Source organism: Microtus oregoni, unplaced genomic scaffold, assembly GCF_018167655.1.
Source record: "Microtus oregoni isolate MIOR12 unplaced genomic scaffold, Mior012 000009F_ref0000495, whole genome shotgun sequence".
In the NCBI taxonomy this organism is placed as follows: Eukaryota; Metazoa; Chordata; class Mammalia; order Rodentia; family Cricetidae; genus Microtus; species Microtus oregoni.
In genome coordinates, this window is record NW_024543068.1 from 29697658 (window position 1) to 29714552 (window position 16895).

At 35.0% G+C, this 16895-nt stretch overlaps 1 protein-coding gene across 2 annotated transcripts in view; it reads left to right on the top strand.

The window, feature by feature from the left end:
• The window catches only part of Mdga2 (MAM domain containing glycosylphosphatidylinositol anchor 2), a 725366-nt gene extending 709221 nt beyond the window's left edge, over positions 1-16145 (top strand). For both annotated transcript variants that reach the window (XM_041658245.1, XM_041658246.1), the window contains 2 exons: positions 8951-9056; positions 10629-16145. In XM_041658245.1, coding sequence (XP_041514179.1) covers positions 8951-9056; positions 10629-10717 — 195 coding nt within the window. In that variant the 3' untranslated portion in view covers positions 10718-16145. The remainder of the gene's footprint in view (positions 1-8950; positions 9057-10628) is intronic.
• The last annotated feature ends 750 nt before the right edge of the window (positions 16146-16895 follow it).

Genomic DNA, 16895 nt, shown 5'->3' on the forward strand with positions numbered 1-16895 from the left:
CTTATCAAAATGTTCCCCAAAATATGGCACCACAGAGAGGGTGTCCTCATTGGAGTATTTACGATTAAACTCATTCCACATGAAGATACCCTTGTGAAGGTGAGAGAAGGGGCCCTAGCCTTGGGCTCAGTTGCCAGCGCTTACTCACGTTCACCCATCTCCTCAAAAGCTGAGGCAGCTGCCTCGTTTTTTCTTTCCACTCAGCTCTTGGGCCCCACCTGAATTATTAGTCCATACATGGAGGAAGGGGTGAGGATTAAGAAAGAAATAGACAAGAGAAAACAGATAGACTCTGGAGGGCATCCAGTGAGTACCTTAATCTGCCCTAACTTTAGTACTCAAACTTTTTATATACTCAAATCCAAAAAAGAGGAAGGCAAAAGACTTCTTTACCCTGATACAAAGAACAAATAAATGTAATTACCTCCTCATGTCTTAAAATATTAAGCAACCACACCCTAGGTCAAAATATGCTTTTGTCTAGGCAAAAATTCTATAGCCAAACCTTAGGTCAAGCATCTTGTTGTATAACCTTGAAGGAGCAAGAATACATCTGAACTCTCTGACCTGTAGTTAGGGTGGTCACTTCCATAGGCCCCCACACAGTGTGGGGCTTTTCTTTTCTTGGGGTATAGTTTTAAAGCTGGCTCTCTGCAAACTTCTTAGCGTCAGACTGGGCTACCTTCTCACATGGCTTTATTTACACCAAGAGAGCGCTGAAATGGGTCTGGTTAATGCAGGGAAGAAACCAGCCTTTGGTACTGGGTACCACCTGGGGAAAAATAGGCTCTCAGACCTGTTTATAGAACCACAGCAGGTTACAGACAACTGTGTTACTAACCAATGTCACTCGTTTGCCACCATGAAAGCGCCTAGGTTTCAAGAAGGCTTCCAGCTGCCTCATCTCCCCTTGGGTGTCTGCATTTTCAGTGGCCTATGCACGATGCCCAAAGTGGGGAAAACTGAACGATGTCACTGTTAGCAAAACTCATGCACCACCAGAGCTGCTGCCTCTGGAGTACTTCTTGGCAGCTCCTCATTGCTTACATAGTCGGTAATGCTGTTGCTCGCAAAGACACAGAATCCATTGTCACTCTCAAATGCTGGTACCCTCCTGGCAGGAAATTTTCCAGAAATTCCAGGGCACAGTAGCTTGGCAAAGGGAAAGGGGTGGGGCAGAGGGCACAATGATCTCAGCCCCACTGTACTGAGCAGGGAAGGCCTTCCAGTTTTCAGAATTTTTGTACAAGGTCCCATCTGCCATGGTAATTCTGCAGAAAGTGGGGTAAGAAATTTACATGGGAGCACATGGAAACTAGAAAAGAGAATAAATAAATAACCATCTTAACTTAAACCCATTTGATATTGAGAGTTAATTGAACTGCCTGCAGGACAATATTAAATTATAATACGATTTATTCAAATAGGCTTTTTCTTCTATCAGTTTTTCACATTAAGAGAAGTATAGAGTTTGCTTATTAGATGATACTTTTGCAAGAAAACCTAGTTCATGACCCAAAAGGCAGCATGGAGACCATAGATAGCAGTTGCCCCTGGAACAGGAGTGCTAAGGAGAATCTTATGGGGACAAGAAATGGAAGGCAGAGAACCAGGTCAGAGATTGAAGTTTTGGGCTTCCAATGACAAGTCTCTTTTCCTGCTGATCTACTCATCCACTGGACCCAGTTTCTCACAATTGTTGATTAAAAGAAGGAAGTTCAGGATATTTTCTTATCAGAAATCAAAGAGGTGGTTTAAATTCCCAAAAGAGGTCCAGGTTCAATACCCATGAAAATGTGTTTCTGCAGCTGCAGAGATTTGTGTAAAAGTCACAGAAACGTATAAAAAGGAATGTACAAAGAGATGTCCAGAGCTGTAAAAACTAATCAAACTTCCTCCATAGTGGTCTAGGTAAGCCTTGGAGAAATTCTCTGTGCTATATTCGGCTCTACTTCTGATATAGAAGGCAGCCTTGGTTTGTTTAGTTGGTTCTCCATGTACTTTCCATCCCTTGGGTTCCTTGGACGTTTTCATAGATTTATAGCAGTGGAAAGCACCTACTTGGATCTGCTATCAGTTTTGATTGGCCTGAAGGACTTCATTTGACATTTCTTCAAGTGTGGGTCTGTTGAGGATGAATTCTTTTCACCTTCTGTACTTTTAAAAAATTGCCTTGTTCACCTTCATTTTTCAAAAAAAAAAAAAAAAAAAGGAGAAATCGTTTTCTCTAGGCATAGCTTAGTAGTTTTTCTTTTAGAAGTTTCTGGATGTTCTTCTGTCGCTGTCTTCTTCCCAAGTAAGAATCTCCAGTGGCACACACATTTATTTTTCTCTCTATTCTGCAAGCTTTCTTCTCTGAGATCATTTAAGACTTTCCTCTTATTGTTGGTTGTAAGAATCTAGACATTGATATGCTCTGGTATGCTTTTTTTTTCTATGTACTTCTAAATTACTAAAATTCCTGACCCTGTGGGTTCATCATTATATGAAAACTGAGGATTGTGTGGCTGATTTCTTCATATTTCTTTGTTACCCATTCTGGCTTTCAAACTCCTCTTTGAAAGTTTGTATTTTCTTTTCTTTTTTTTTTTCGGGGGGGGGCATTGAGACAAGATTTCTTTGGGTACCTCAATTGTCCCAGAACTCGCTCTGTAGACCAGGCTGACCTCGACTCATAAAATTCTGCCTGCCTCTACTTCCAAAGTGCTGGAATTAAAGGCATGCACCACCACACCATCTGACATTGTGTTTGATTTTGAATGGCTTATATTCCACCTGTACATTCAATGGTCATTTGTTTGTTAATGCCTACTCTGGATTTAGCCTCTTTCAATGAATTTTTCATCTCAGCAATTGAACACTTCATCTCTATAAACTCAATGTTAGTCTTTTTACAAAATATTTTTATTTCTTTAGTCAGTGCCATGAAGGTAAATCATGATTAACTATTTGGAGTCACTCTCTGTAATGACACATCTATTTCAATCCTTGTTTGGTTTAATAGATGAATTCTTCCTTTTATAGATCATTGTTTTGTTTTTCTTTGAAAATCTAGTAATTTGGGTGGTAGGCATCATGAATTTGAACTTAGGTACTGAATAGTTGTAAGATTTTTGTAAATAGTGGAAAGCGTTAACAATGATGTGCTCAAGTGACTTAGGAACAATCTATGCATTTTAAGAATTTAAGATTTATTAAAGAAAACCACCTTTTGTCTTCCCCTCCCCTCTCTCTCTCTCTCTCTCTCTCTCTCTCTCTCTCTCCTTTTCTTCCTTTCTAACCCCCACTATATTTTCTTCTCCTTTTTAGTATTTTCTGGTATTGTTTATGCCTGACCACATATATTTTTTTTCTTCCTATTGTGCTTCAAGAAAACATAAAATTCTAAACCAACTTCAAATCTTTTGTCAATCTTACAAATGTGACTTGACAAACAAATATATCAAACCCAGCTATGGCTAAGTGAAGCAAAAGTGAGTAGCATAGTTTAAAGGCTATTCATCTGTAATATTTTAAAAAAGAAACTCTAGCTGCCTTTTTCTATGGGGGTCTCAATTTAGTCTCTTCTTGTCAGATTTTCTGCCAGACTTTGAACTGGTTCTGATTACAATGATCTGAAAACTCCATCAGGGCAAGTATTGAGTGACTTGGTTTTCATTTCTCATGTATCTATGATTATCATTATATCAGGGTCTGACTATTTCATTTAGTAATTTGTGTGTTTCAAATGAAAAAAAAATAGTGTGATTTCCAGTACTTTGTTTAGGGTAGAAACCATCAGAAGTTAAAAATTAGGTCCAATGTATCTTTAGCTAAACTATCAGTGAGAAAGCAAGATAAGTAATAATTTTTAATTATGAAATTTCTGTTCTTTTATTTCACAATGTATTTTTAGATCTATTGACTAAAATGTTTATTTCATTAAAATGTTTCTTTAATTTCTTTAATCTTAATTGTGCAAGAAAATTACTCATACTTTGACATAATATAGTCTTAATTTGCTTTATTCTTCTTTATTGTTACTTAGAATTATTTTAAAAAAGTTTTTTTTACTTTGAAATAATTTATATAGAATGAAGAGTTTTAAAATGCTTTCTGTAATGTCATGCCTACCAAAAAGCATTGTTACAATAGGAGATACAAATATAATGTCATGTAAATTAAATTGTAAAAAGTTATATCATTCAAACATATAACATTTGGAAGTATTTTTAAATCATGTGCAGAGCATAATTTTCTCCTTCCTTTTGGAGTAAATTAGCTATAAATGATGTCGAACGCCTCTTTTACTTAGATTCATTTAGTTTTATTTGACTGAAAATTTAATTATGTTGATCTAAAAACTCTTGCAACATACACACTTGCCTGTTCTATTGAGCATCTTCTGTTTGCTTCATAAAAATAAAATTGTATTATACCAAATAAAGGTATTATTATATGAATATTACTTTGCAAGCTTTCTCATAGACTTAATTTAGCACCATCAATGTTTTAATGATATTTTCATTACATATTTTGCTATATTTTCAAGGATTAGAGTAAAACTTATAAAAACATAAGCTCAATACATTTTAACCTTATAAAGCACTTTATATTTTATATACCATGTGTCAAGGAAAATAACTTACTTCTCTTGTTAATACTGTAATTTGTTTGAAATATAGTCTATTTTTTCCAGGAATCACGTGTTAAAAGACAGTATGAGACAATACCATTTGTAGTTCACTAGTTTTGCCAAAAGTGATTAAAGATCTTTTACTCTTGAATCAGCAATTAAATATTTGGATACAGATTTCAAAGAAATTTAAATGTAAGTAATTATTACTAAATGATGATCATGTTTTCTCAACATGACGTTAGTGTCTAATAATGAAAAGTTATCTGGAAGATGTCACTATCACTCAGGGACATATTCGTATGCAGCTCTCAAACTGACAAAGTGAGCCAAGTTCTAGGAGGTTTATGCAGATGTTTGGAATTCACCATTTCAAACACTTTAAAGGGCAGCACAGACAGCTCATAGGTTAAATACATACAGGTCTTGCAGAGGACCCCTAGTTCAATTCTTAGCAATCACAACAGGCAAGTCACAACAACATGTAACTCCAGCTCCAGGTTCTCCAATGCCTCTGGCCCCCATGGGTACCTACACATTGAGAGAATCACATAAATAAACAGAATTAAAAATAGGAAAGTAAAATTTCTGAATAAGTGCGTCCCATTTAAAACTCACAATATGCTCTGGTTCTCTGTCTTCCCAGCAATTCACGTCTTCGGTTGTTATTTCAGATTAGAGGCTCTTCATGCTGACACTCAGCAAATTGAATAGGTAGCATTGTGAAGTTTGGGTATAGCTTCTCCAAGGAAGAAGTCAGCACTCTCTGCCTGCTGGCAAGTGTTGCCTCAGATCTCTTTAATTTTATTTTTTCTTTTTATTATATTTTTATTATTTAAAACAGATTTTTAAAGTTAGGTACATTTTTATCATATTAGTCCTTCCCCTAAGTGCTTCTAAATCCTCTCCCTGCTTCTGAGACACCCACCCAACGTTAATTTCGTTATCAATAATTAAACAAAAATCTAATACAACCGCAAAACTCCCCCCAAAACCAAGAAAAAATACCTCCAAAAAAAAAAACACTGAACTGTAGCCAAATAAAAGCATACAAAAATCTGTGGAGTCCATTATCGATGATCTCCTAGTCCTGAACATGAGGCGTGCCCTGAAGTGCTTAATATACCTAGTTGAAGAAAGTTGTTTTTTCCCTTTCCAGCAAGCATAAGTGACAGTTTTCAGATGTTAATTTTTACCCTCATAGCTACGTTTCCATTCATTCATTCATTTTTGAAAAATATAACCAAATAAAATATAAGAAGAGAAAATAAAAACTGTCATGTTGAAGTCAGACAAGATAAAGCAACAAAAGGAAACACTGTTGGAGTGACCAAGAACTGGAAACTAGATAACCCAGGGACCTAGGATAAAACCCACTAAAACTTGTCTAAAAATAGAATGAAAATGTAATGATAAAATGACTCCTAATGATGTGCTGCTAAACTCAGAGACCATTGCCTAATTCAGCCATGACTTATCTTTTACAATGCCTGATCATAGTTCAGCAAACTAGAACAAAAACTAAAAAGAAGCAGCGAGCATGATGAGAGTGGACGTGTGAAACTGGATGGGAAAAGCCCACAAAGCATCAACCCTACAAGAAGAACTGCAGGCAACTGAAAAAAGCTAGGAGTAGGAGAGGTGGTATTCTCCAGAGAAGAGCACACAAATTGGTTGCCCAAGGCCAAATGAGCAGTCCTGAATACATGCATACAAATAACGTTATGTGTAAAGAGCAGGTTATATTTAGGTGTGTGTGCATGCAAAAACAGTCATTGAAAGAAGACAAGAATATGAAGAAGAGGAAAGAGGGGTACGTGAGAAGGTTTACAGGGAGAAAAGAGAAGAAATATAATTGTATTTTAATACCAAAAGTAAAAATAAGCAAGCAACCACGCCTTAGAGGAGCTTTCCGAGACTATAATAGCTCTTTGTCCCACTGGTTTGAGTCACAATAATCACAGAGTTACACATAAATATTAACAACATTTTACACAACTATGGATACTTATGTCAAAATTAACCAGCTAGAACACATCATTTTCCTTTTCTCTAAAATTAAAATGACTGAGCAACAGTCATTTTAGTGTCAATACAGTGTCCTATATAACACTATATTCAAGTATTTATAATACATACATAAAATAAAAATCTATTCTCATGACAGCACCCTACCTTAATCCAACAAAGTGTGGCTTTTTTTAAAAAATCAAAAGTAGAACATTTCTGCTTGTGTGGAACTAAACAAATACTCAGTGAGACTCTCAGAGCTGGCTTCGGATGACACTTGGTTCCTATTATCATCAGCAAAGAGTCAGTATCCCATAATTAAAGAGAGAGATGGTTGGGGAAATTTTATTTATTCTATCATTGATTCTGAATAAGGTGAGGATCTGTATCTAAGGTCGTCCAAAATATTCACATCTCCACCTCTTTGTAGTCATGTCCCAGAAAACTTCAGACTTAACATTCTAACTTCAGCAGTTTCTCTTTTTTTTTCTTTTTTTAATTGATTTTTATTGAGCTCTGCATTTTTCTCTGCTCCTCTGCCTGCCTCTTCCCACCCCTTTAACCCTCCCCCAAGGTCCCCATGCTCCCAATTACTGAGGAGATTTTGTCTTTTTCTTTTTCCCATGTAGATTACATCTATGCATGTCTCTCTTGGGGTCCTCATTGTTGTCTAAGTTCTCTGGGATTATGATTTGTGGTTCATCAGTTTCTTATTTCAGAGCATATAATTTAGTTCGTTCTGCCCATTTGCCTTGAAGACTCAAAATTCTTAAACTGAAAACTTGCTTCTGAGTGTTTGAACTTTAGCCTGCCCACTTGCTTTCCCTTCAGTGATGCATGTTATTTGGGATGTTTTCCAGAGATGGCTTTGTGCAGTCTTAATTATCATGAATAAATACTAAGGATAAATAGGAAATGGTATTTAAAAATTAAATCTGTTAATTAAGACTTCACCAAACATTTCCCTTGTGAGTTGTGAAGACTCTGTCTACCAGACTGCTTCTAAGTGAAGAGCAGGGAATTAAGAAAACGCTTGAAAACCAATGTCCTTGCTTACTAATTGATGTAAGGTGTCTCTCTGTATGCTGTGAATATGTTTTATGACCATTGGTTAATAAAGCGGCTGACTTGGCCAATAGTTAAGCAGAATAGAGCCAGGCAGGACATCCAAACAGAGGTACAGGGAGAAAAAGAGCAGAGTAAGGGAGATGACCGACAGCAACTGCTGGGGAAGCAAGATGTGAGGTAACAAGCTATGAGCCTTGTGGTAAAATATAAACTAATAGAAATGGATTAATTTAAGTTGCGAGACCTAGGTAATAATAAGTCTGAGCTAATAGACCAAACAGTATGTAATTAATATTAAGCCTCTGGGTAGTTATTTTAAAAGCGGCTGTGGCAGGATGAGAAATTTCCAGTTTCAACTAATTGGAGATTTTCATTGATAAAATTATCATAGCATACAAAGCAATGTTGATCAGCTTTTCAAAGGTAGCCTAAACTCTCTAAGAATAATCTTAAATGTGTCTTCAGTGAACTGTTTTCAAAGATGAACCAAAAGTAAATGCAAACCTTTCTTACTGCTCAAAGTAAATTTTCACAAGCAAATAATAGTAAAATAAGATTATTTTCTAAAATGCATGCAACTGTATTACCTTATGCTAGAGTTGTTTATTAAATTGTTGTTTCTTTAGAAAGACCAAATTAATATTTTATTTCAAAATTTCAAGAGTACAAACAACATTGGTTACATTTTAGAACCTATTTTGGTTTTTGTTTTTGTTTTTTTTCTGGAAGAAAGAGATAGCTTGAAGACTAAGATGATAATTCTAAAGATCTTGTTTCCTTCAAGAGTAATTAATTAAAGTTATCTAACCATTCTTATTTGTTATCATAGCTGGAATTTTTAAATGAAGGCTACCTGATATCACTCATCTGCCCTCTCAACACTCATGCACTGGGCCTCCATGCTCGACTATTGTAAATACTGGAAATTCAAAGGCTAGACTCAAATTGATGATATTTATACACATAAATGTCTTCATGTTTTAAATTTATAATTTCAAAAACATCACAGCAGGATGTCAAAAGGTGAGTATAAAAGCATGAGGAACCTGTGCAGTGTACCTGCACATCATCAACGCATTTTGACCTGGTAGGGCACCATTCTGCTCTTGGCTTTAAATATATATATTTAAATTGTAAAATATAACTTATTCCTTCCTTAAGATACTTCTGGAAGAGTTGGGCGACGTGCTTAAAGGCAACTGAGAAAATATGTTTCTGTACAATAAAACCACTCTAACAAATCTATCGTATTTTTAGCTAATTTTTGAAGGTATTCGAGGTCCAGGGATAGAAGGTGACATCGCCATTGACGATGTATCAATAGCTGAAGGAGAATGTGCAAAGCAGGACCTAACAACTAAGAGTAAGTGTCTCTCCTGTGGAGTCTCACTTGATGTGCTGAGGAAGTGACATAGGAACTATGACAGTAATATGTTTCCATTTCATACAAAAAGTTATGGTTTAGTTAAAACTTTCTTATTTCTGCATGTAAATCATCCAAGGTATGCTTCAATCAAATGATTAAATGCCATTGTTGCCATATTTGCAGCAACATAAAGTGATAGTAATGTCTACTTAATTCTATGTAAGACTAATGCACCGTGATATTAAAAACAGATTTAAAATATATTTATTTCTGCTATTTTGTCAGGGGTTTAGAAAACTTTACTAAAATATTTGGCAAATCTATACACATAATACTCACATAACCAAGCTGTTTTTAACTCCAAATAGCTGAAATATACTGTTTAGATAATTGCAGTTATGTGGGAATTTAGTGTGTATATTTTGTATTGGAGTAGCCCTACTTATTCTGACATAATCTACTTCATATTTGCTTCACAGTCTTGTTAAATAGTTTTGTTTTTATCTGCAGAACAGTTTGTATATTTTACTTGAATGATATCTTCAAATTTCAATTTTTTTTATTTCAGGTCCATTCTTAAATAAACAGGAATATTTCAAAAGAACTAGAAATATGTGTTGCCTTGGTCCCTAAATCTTCCTCTCATTTTTTTCATTTGAAAGGTGTTTTCAGAATCATATTTTGGAATGCATTTCAACTGCAGGATTTTCTTAGACTAATCTGGAAACTTTAATTCTATGAGCACACAATGAAAGAGTAATCAAGCTAAATTTAAACAAATAACTCATCAATGATGTAGCAAAGTTAAAGGTTTGAAAATATATGTTTCTCAAGTCTGATGTGCACCAGAGCCTTTTGAACTTAGCATATTTATCGAAAAATTATTATATTCTAGATATTGAAAGTCAACTATCCAATTACAGCTTAATGTACAAAAATGACTCTATTATTTAACATTGTAAAAAACAAAAACATCAATAGGTCGTGGTGCCTTGTTATGACACTTAATATTTAAAATACACTCTTAGCAACAAATACCTCGATTTTCACTTCAGAAAAGATTCTGCTGCACCCACATGAACCTAGTTTGCCCAGAACACACATATACACATACACAATGTATTCTCTTCAGAGACTGTGGGATTTCATTTTGCTTTCGGAACAGTTATCAACAATGCTACCCTTACATTAAATGAAGTTTATATCCATGTTGCATGCAAATGTTACATTTTTACCAAAATTAAATGCATTGGATTTCATAATTTAAATTAAACTTTCCAAATGGGGACGATAAGAAAAGAAAGCAGAAGTGGTGAATATTCTCGTGTCCAGGCTTTCAAATTAGTAAATACAGAGTAAAATGTGTCTACCATATCCATAACTATAAATCTAGGCTGTTGTCCCTTCGGCTTGCCTTCGAAATAAAGCTGATATGTAGTGCAAAACCTATTTTTCCCAAGTGCTTTTTCATGTGTTCAATTTATTAGTTCAAAAAACCTGTATGAGTAAGTTTGTGGAATGTTTATGTCCTTAATGTCTGTTCTGGGCACTTATCTTCCTTATCTCTAGATTCCGTGGATGGTGCTGTTGGGATCTTAGTTCATTTATGGCTTTTCCCCGTCATCATCCTCATCTCTATCTTGAGTCCTCGAAGGTGACCTTATCTTGGCAGAGGCTATCAATGATTCACCAGGCACTGGCATGAAGAAAGAGTCTTTGTAAATGGACACAGAAAAAAAATAAACAAACTACCAAAGATTCCTCCACTGACTACTGACTCAAAAATTAATAATAAAAACAGCATTTTTTAAGCACTGGGGATAAAAAGACATCATGGAAATATAACTTATTCCAAACTACATATAGAAGATAATCTTGCCCTGGGTACAGAAGAGACCTTCAGGTGCTTTTGTGGCTAAAACGATTACAGCTTCATCTGGTTGAACTCTGGAAAAAGAAAAAAAAAAAGAAAGAAAGAAAAAGAAGAAGAAATAAAGAGCTATAGAAATCCTCGTCAAAGCACAAAGTCATGGCTGGTTTTGTTTCAAATGAATAGTTTGCTTGTTACCATGGAAACCTAATGGCCTGCCAACAAAAACCTCACTGTAAACAGGGTACGTGGAGAGCTGGCATTTATTTTCCTTTCAAGAAGGTTTTATGTAGAGAATTAAATAAATGTAGGCCCTTTTACCTTTGGCTGTTACCCTTCATTGAAAATACTCCAAACTCAGAATTATTTAAAGGTTTCATGTTTCTCCCCCCTTACCCCACCCCACTTTTACTGTTGTTAGTTTGGTTTTGTTGTTGTTACTGTTCGCTGTTCTTTTTTTCTTTTTCTCCCTCCCATGGCTAAGCTAGATAACTGTGTGATGTCTCTTTTTGCATGCACTACTATCCAGGACAGTAAACCTGGGCTTACATATTACACAGGCTTATCGGAGTTTGCTTGCGGCCACTTGAACACCCAAACTACGTCATCTGTTCCTATGAAGAAACCAAACCACCATCTTTTATAAATTGCCATGGAAACCAAGTGCCTTCAATGAAACAAGCCTGAATAATTATCCACTCAGAAGCTTGCACTGCAAACAATGGTTTGTGTAGAACTAGTTTGTAAACAGACGACACAGCCGAAACGTGCAAACTCCAGGCGAGATGCCCCAGCCGCTTCTGAAGAAGAAAGGACCCGCTGCTGCAGAAGCCCATGCGGACAAGATTGTTTGTTTGACCTCCTAGACAGCCATGGCCTTTCGGCTTATTGTCCATAGAAAGGAACTTCCACTGAGACCAGAAATGGGAGCAACACTTTTTTCTTCCAGGTTATTAAATGGGTCAACCAGAGCAAAAGGTTCTTGTGATAATGCCTAGCGCAGAAGGTGGTAAAACACAGAAGTGATTTTTTTTTACTCTAACCTCCATTTGAAATGAAATTGGCCCTGCCTTTAGAGGAAACGAGGAAATGGTTGAGATTGCCGTGGGGACGAACTCTGCCGCGGAACTGGGCCTGAAAAATCCGGCTTTATTCTAAACTCTGAGGGTAATATGCCTCTGCCCTTTAGTCAGACTCCGTGCAAATTGTGAAATATTATTTTATTATTTTAACAAGATTAAAAAACACTTTTACAAAAAAACAAAAACCTGTAAAAATGATTTTGAGCTACCTGAGGACAAACCATACCTTTAACCAGCCAGTTTTCCAATGCATTGTAAATTCCACTTACACCTGTTGGTTATGAAAATTTGAAGATCTTTTTCCTTAAATTATCTCAGCTTTTAACTTCATTTAAAAAGACTTTTGTCTAAAGAAGAATATTATTATTATCTGTTCTTTCCATACCCCAGGATTTAAAAAATACTGATTATGCAAGAAATTGGGATCTAAGTATTAAATTGCAGTATTTGCAAATATTAATATAAAAAGCACAACAAAATGTAGTAGAAATGACAAAGCTTGATTTTTTAAAACAACTGTAGAAATGTTTGTGCAAATTCAATAATTCAATTTAAAATATAATTTTACAGCTCTGTTCAATAAAGCCTCTTTCCAGGTAAGGTATGATAAGCAGTACGTGTGTTTGTTGGGCAATATTCACTTATCACTAAAATGAGATTAGGTATGTAATTTACTGGTTATGTTATCTCGGGATAAATCTTCAGTGCTTCACACACAATTAAAGTCTGAGGAAGAAATTTTAATAGAAACACCCAATGCACTTTCCTTTATCTGTAATACGTGTAGGAACTGTTGTACCTCTATAGGTAAAGAATGAACTAAAGGCAATTTGAAATTTAATGTTTAATTTTATCATCAGTTCAAAGGGGGACATATCAGAAAACCTAGGTAGTGATAGAAGCAAGCTAACCCAAATCCTTTAAATTGAACAAAAGGAACAAATTACTATCATAATTTATTTGAATTAAGTAGTCCTATTGAATTTTTTTCAAAAATTCAAAGGTATTCTTCTATTCAGTCAAACCAAAGATTTCAAGCAAATGATATATGGGCACTTAGCATCTGAAAAATGTGCATTTGCCTTTATTTCCACCATGTTGAAACTAACCACATCTCTTCACTGTCCAAGATTAGGAAAACTCAATTTATTTATTTTATTTTGCTATGTTTTATTTTTTACATTCTTTTTGAAAGAGAGGCTTAATTTGTCATCTTCTTTCAAATCTTTAAGTTGGCTTGAGTGATGATTTTGCGAGTAAATGTAAAGGAAAAAGACCCCAAAATTCAGATTATTTGAAAATACACATATTCTTTCAAGAAAAATAACAAGGTTTTTCTTTCCTCTAAGTTATCCCGAGCCAACAAGCTGCTGCAAGTAAGAGATTCAGTTATATCATTACGCATTTATCAAATACTAAATGAATTTTTCCCAAACTTCCGCATTGTCAGAAAACACACTACTGAGTTCATGAGAACTGGCTGGTACTTCAAAATTCATTTTGATTAAACTTCTAAGAAGACTGTGAAGGACAGGGAGCAGTCAGAAGGGGAAGCAAACAGACTACTAAGATGACAATAAAATGGGTTTCTCACATGAGATCTGCATCCATTAGACAAGCTATCAGAGAGAACCGGTGTTTTGACTTCAGATCAAATGCTCAGTTGCTGTCATTGAAGGCAAATGGCCAAAAATGTGGAAGCTTTAAAATAATTTGGGAAAGTGAACTGGAAATTTTGTGAAATCACCTTGTCTTTAATAGAACTAATGATCACGAAACCCTTAAAGCACCTCTGTATCGATGGTGTTCCCATTCCTAACACTGCTATGTCTATCGGAAACTGGCCTCAACAACAATTCTCCTTTGCCAATTTGATAGTGTATTAGCCTATGATGGAGCTAAGCCAGTAGAGTTGATGGATTTTTTTGTTGTTATGGTTTGCTTTTTGTTTGTTTGTTTTTGTTTCAATGGGAAAGCATCTAGCCATCAGGTTTTTGTCTTCTGGGAGACACAACATACTGTGTAATCTCCAATTATTGACAATAATTGATCCCTATCAATCAGAAGCAGGACCACTTTTCTTTAGTTAAATGATGTTCCTTTACCAGTTAACATTTCTACAAACGGGCCTATTTTGATTGCATTTAGCAGGATTTCCATGTAGTGAAATGAAGGTTCACGTGGGAGCTGGGAGAACCTGAGTATGAATATTCACCACATTCACGAAAGTTGCCAGAAGTGCCAAACAATGTGAAGTATGATCTTCTTTTCTTCAAACCTGAAAGTGAGAAAAAAAAATCACAATTATAGGATGTCTAACTAGTCATGGACTATGCAGTTTATAACCTAATTTCCTTTGCTTTTTTAAAAGATCAGAGTCTTCTCAGATGCGTTACAATCATACCTGTCCTTACTTTGTTTCCTTCCGATTTTCCCACCATCTGTTCTCATAGTTCCATTACGGATCACATGTATTCCTGTTCTACTGTGGTCCCTGTCACCATGTGGCTTCTTGTATTCAGTAGATCAGAGGTTAGCTCCATGACTGCATTTCCTTAAGAGAACTGATTAATGGGCAGTTATAATGTCAGACAGTGTACCTTGGCACGAATGGCCTTCATTTCATGTCTCCCATTGATTTGACTCGGCAGAACAATGAACTGTTTCTGAGTAAGAACCTAGATAGTCGTTATACCATGTACTATATAATGAATATAATTCCACTCTTGACTTTCATACTTGGAAATATGAAGAAATATAAATTACAATTGTACTAATTTTTCACCAAACATGAAATTTATCTTAAGTACTTTATAATAAACTTACCTGTCAAAAACATGTGTCATTTAAAGAATAATTAATTCATTTAGTTCTGTACTTAAGACTATAAACTTCAAAGAAACAATTATTTTTCATAATCAATTTATGTTTTTATTGATAATTTTAAAGCTGGTGAGAGACTGATCTGATTTTGGTAAATTTTCAAATGATTCTCCTAAATACATGTTCTTTATCGCAAAACCTTTTTTTTTAAAATGTGCCTTTCAAATATGAGGGCCACTCGATAGATATTTAAAATGGAAAAAATTACCTTCCCCCCAAAAATTCTGGTTGATGATTACTTCCACTGTTTCAGCTGTGTCTCAACAAAGCAGAAGGTATACTCTTCTTGCAACTGGGCAGTTGATGTCAATGAGGAGTTATTGCATTTTCTGTGAAAACAATAAAATCATAGGGTTCAATCCCAAGCTATTTCTTTTCCTACAGCATTCCCTTTGTGACTAACCCATTTAATTCATTTTATCTAGTGTTGTTTTTAGAATGCAATATATATCATTTTCTACTCTGTGTTAGGAGAAAAGCTACTACAAAATTGATTTTTTTCAAAGCTAATATAAAAATGACTGAATATTCATAGTATGTATACATATAATTGTGTCTGTTATTTCATGAGTAAAGAAAGAAATAGAAGCTTGACACTCTACTGTGAAGTACATCAGTGAGGAACAGTCCTGAGCGGGTTAATATCTGCCTTGAAATAGAAGTGAGAGATAAAGACAGGCAAAGCTTCCACATATTTCTATATGGATTGCTTTATGAGCACATGTTTATTTAAAGCTTAATAAGTTTATGAGTGGTGGTTTCACTACCCTGAACCCATGTGAGAATCTCAAACTGGAATCCAAAATTTGGAGTTGGGCTGAGGTTAAACTCTGGGTAGAAACTGCAATAGTTTTCTCAAGGATATATTTACAACTGATTGAATTTAATTTCAATTGTACTAATTTTCCATAAGTTGATCTGAAATGTATTCTTATTTTTCAATAAACTGATGGGAAATTCTATGAATAGGGATAAGCTTGGTAGTTTTGCTTGTTTTTGTGTGGCTCTTCATTGTTGCCCTGGGTTTCCAGGCTATCATTTTTATTTCTTGAGTCTCACCAGTATATTTAAATGTATAAGTTTAATCAAATATGCATTGTATTATATTTCTATGAAATACGGTTTACTTTGAAGACCATAAAGTTTAGATGGAACTTAATTTACATTTTGATATTTTCCTTCTTCCAAATAGTTTCAGATAGCTGTATGTTATTTTACTTTGTTTTTTTTCAATAAATGAAATTATGTTAAATACTCTGTTAGTGTTTGGGGAAATTTTCTGCTGTCAATAAGCAATTACGTTTAAAAACAACAACAAAAACGACATTTCAAATGACAATTAAATTGAAAGTGTCATCGTTTCTTTCACAATGAAGAAGATTGTATAGACTCGTCACCACTGTGAGCATCATTAGACCATCAAGATTTGGGTTGATTTTGACATCCTTTGTGAGAGATTGTTTACATGATTGGGATATGCCATTAGACACTACAATCTTCGTGACCAAATGCGATTTAAGAATTATGATGTGGTGCAGTACCTAAGCTTCCGTATAAGGCACGGAATTACCGAAGCTTGATGATGCAGTGATTTCAGTCTGGGTGCTGCAGTAATCGCTGGTTGATAATGCTAACGTTATTCGGGGAGGTTTTTGTTTTTGTTTTTTTTTTAATCAGATGTTCACCAGGACACTGTCAGACAAATGTAAATCTTCCCAAAGAAACAAATACACTGTCCCACAACGATCAGTTGGAATCAGAGTTTTAGCGGAATTCTGAAAACTAGCGCAAGATTTTACTGTCTATTCTGCTTAATTTTTCTCTATCTTTGCCACTATGCCTCAAAGTAAACCCTTGAACATTAAGGAATAAATATAATTAACATTTAACCCAGTTAATTGTGTTTAAAAATCAACTCCCTCCCTATGGTTCCTCCACTAGTGTTCTATTACTCTGCAATCTCCATGAGCTATTTAAATTTAGTAACATTTTATAGAACTA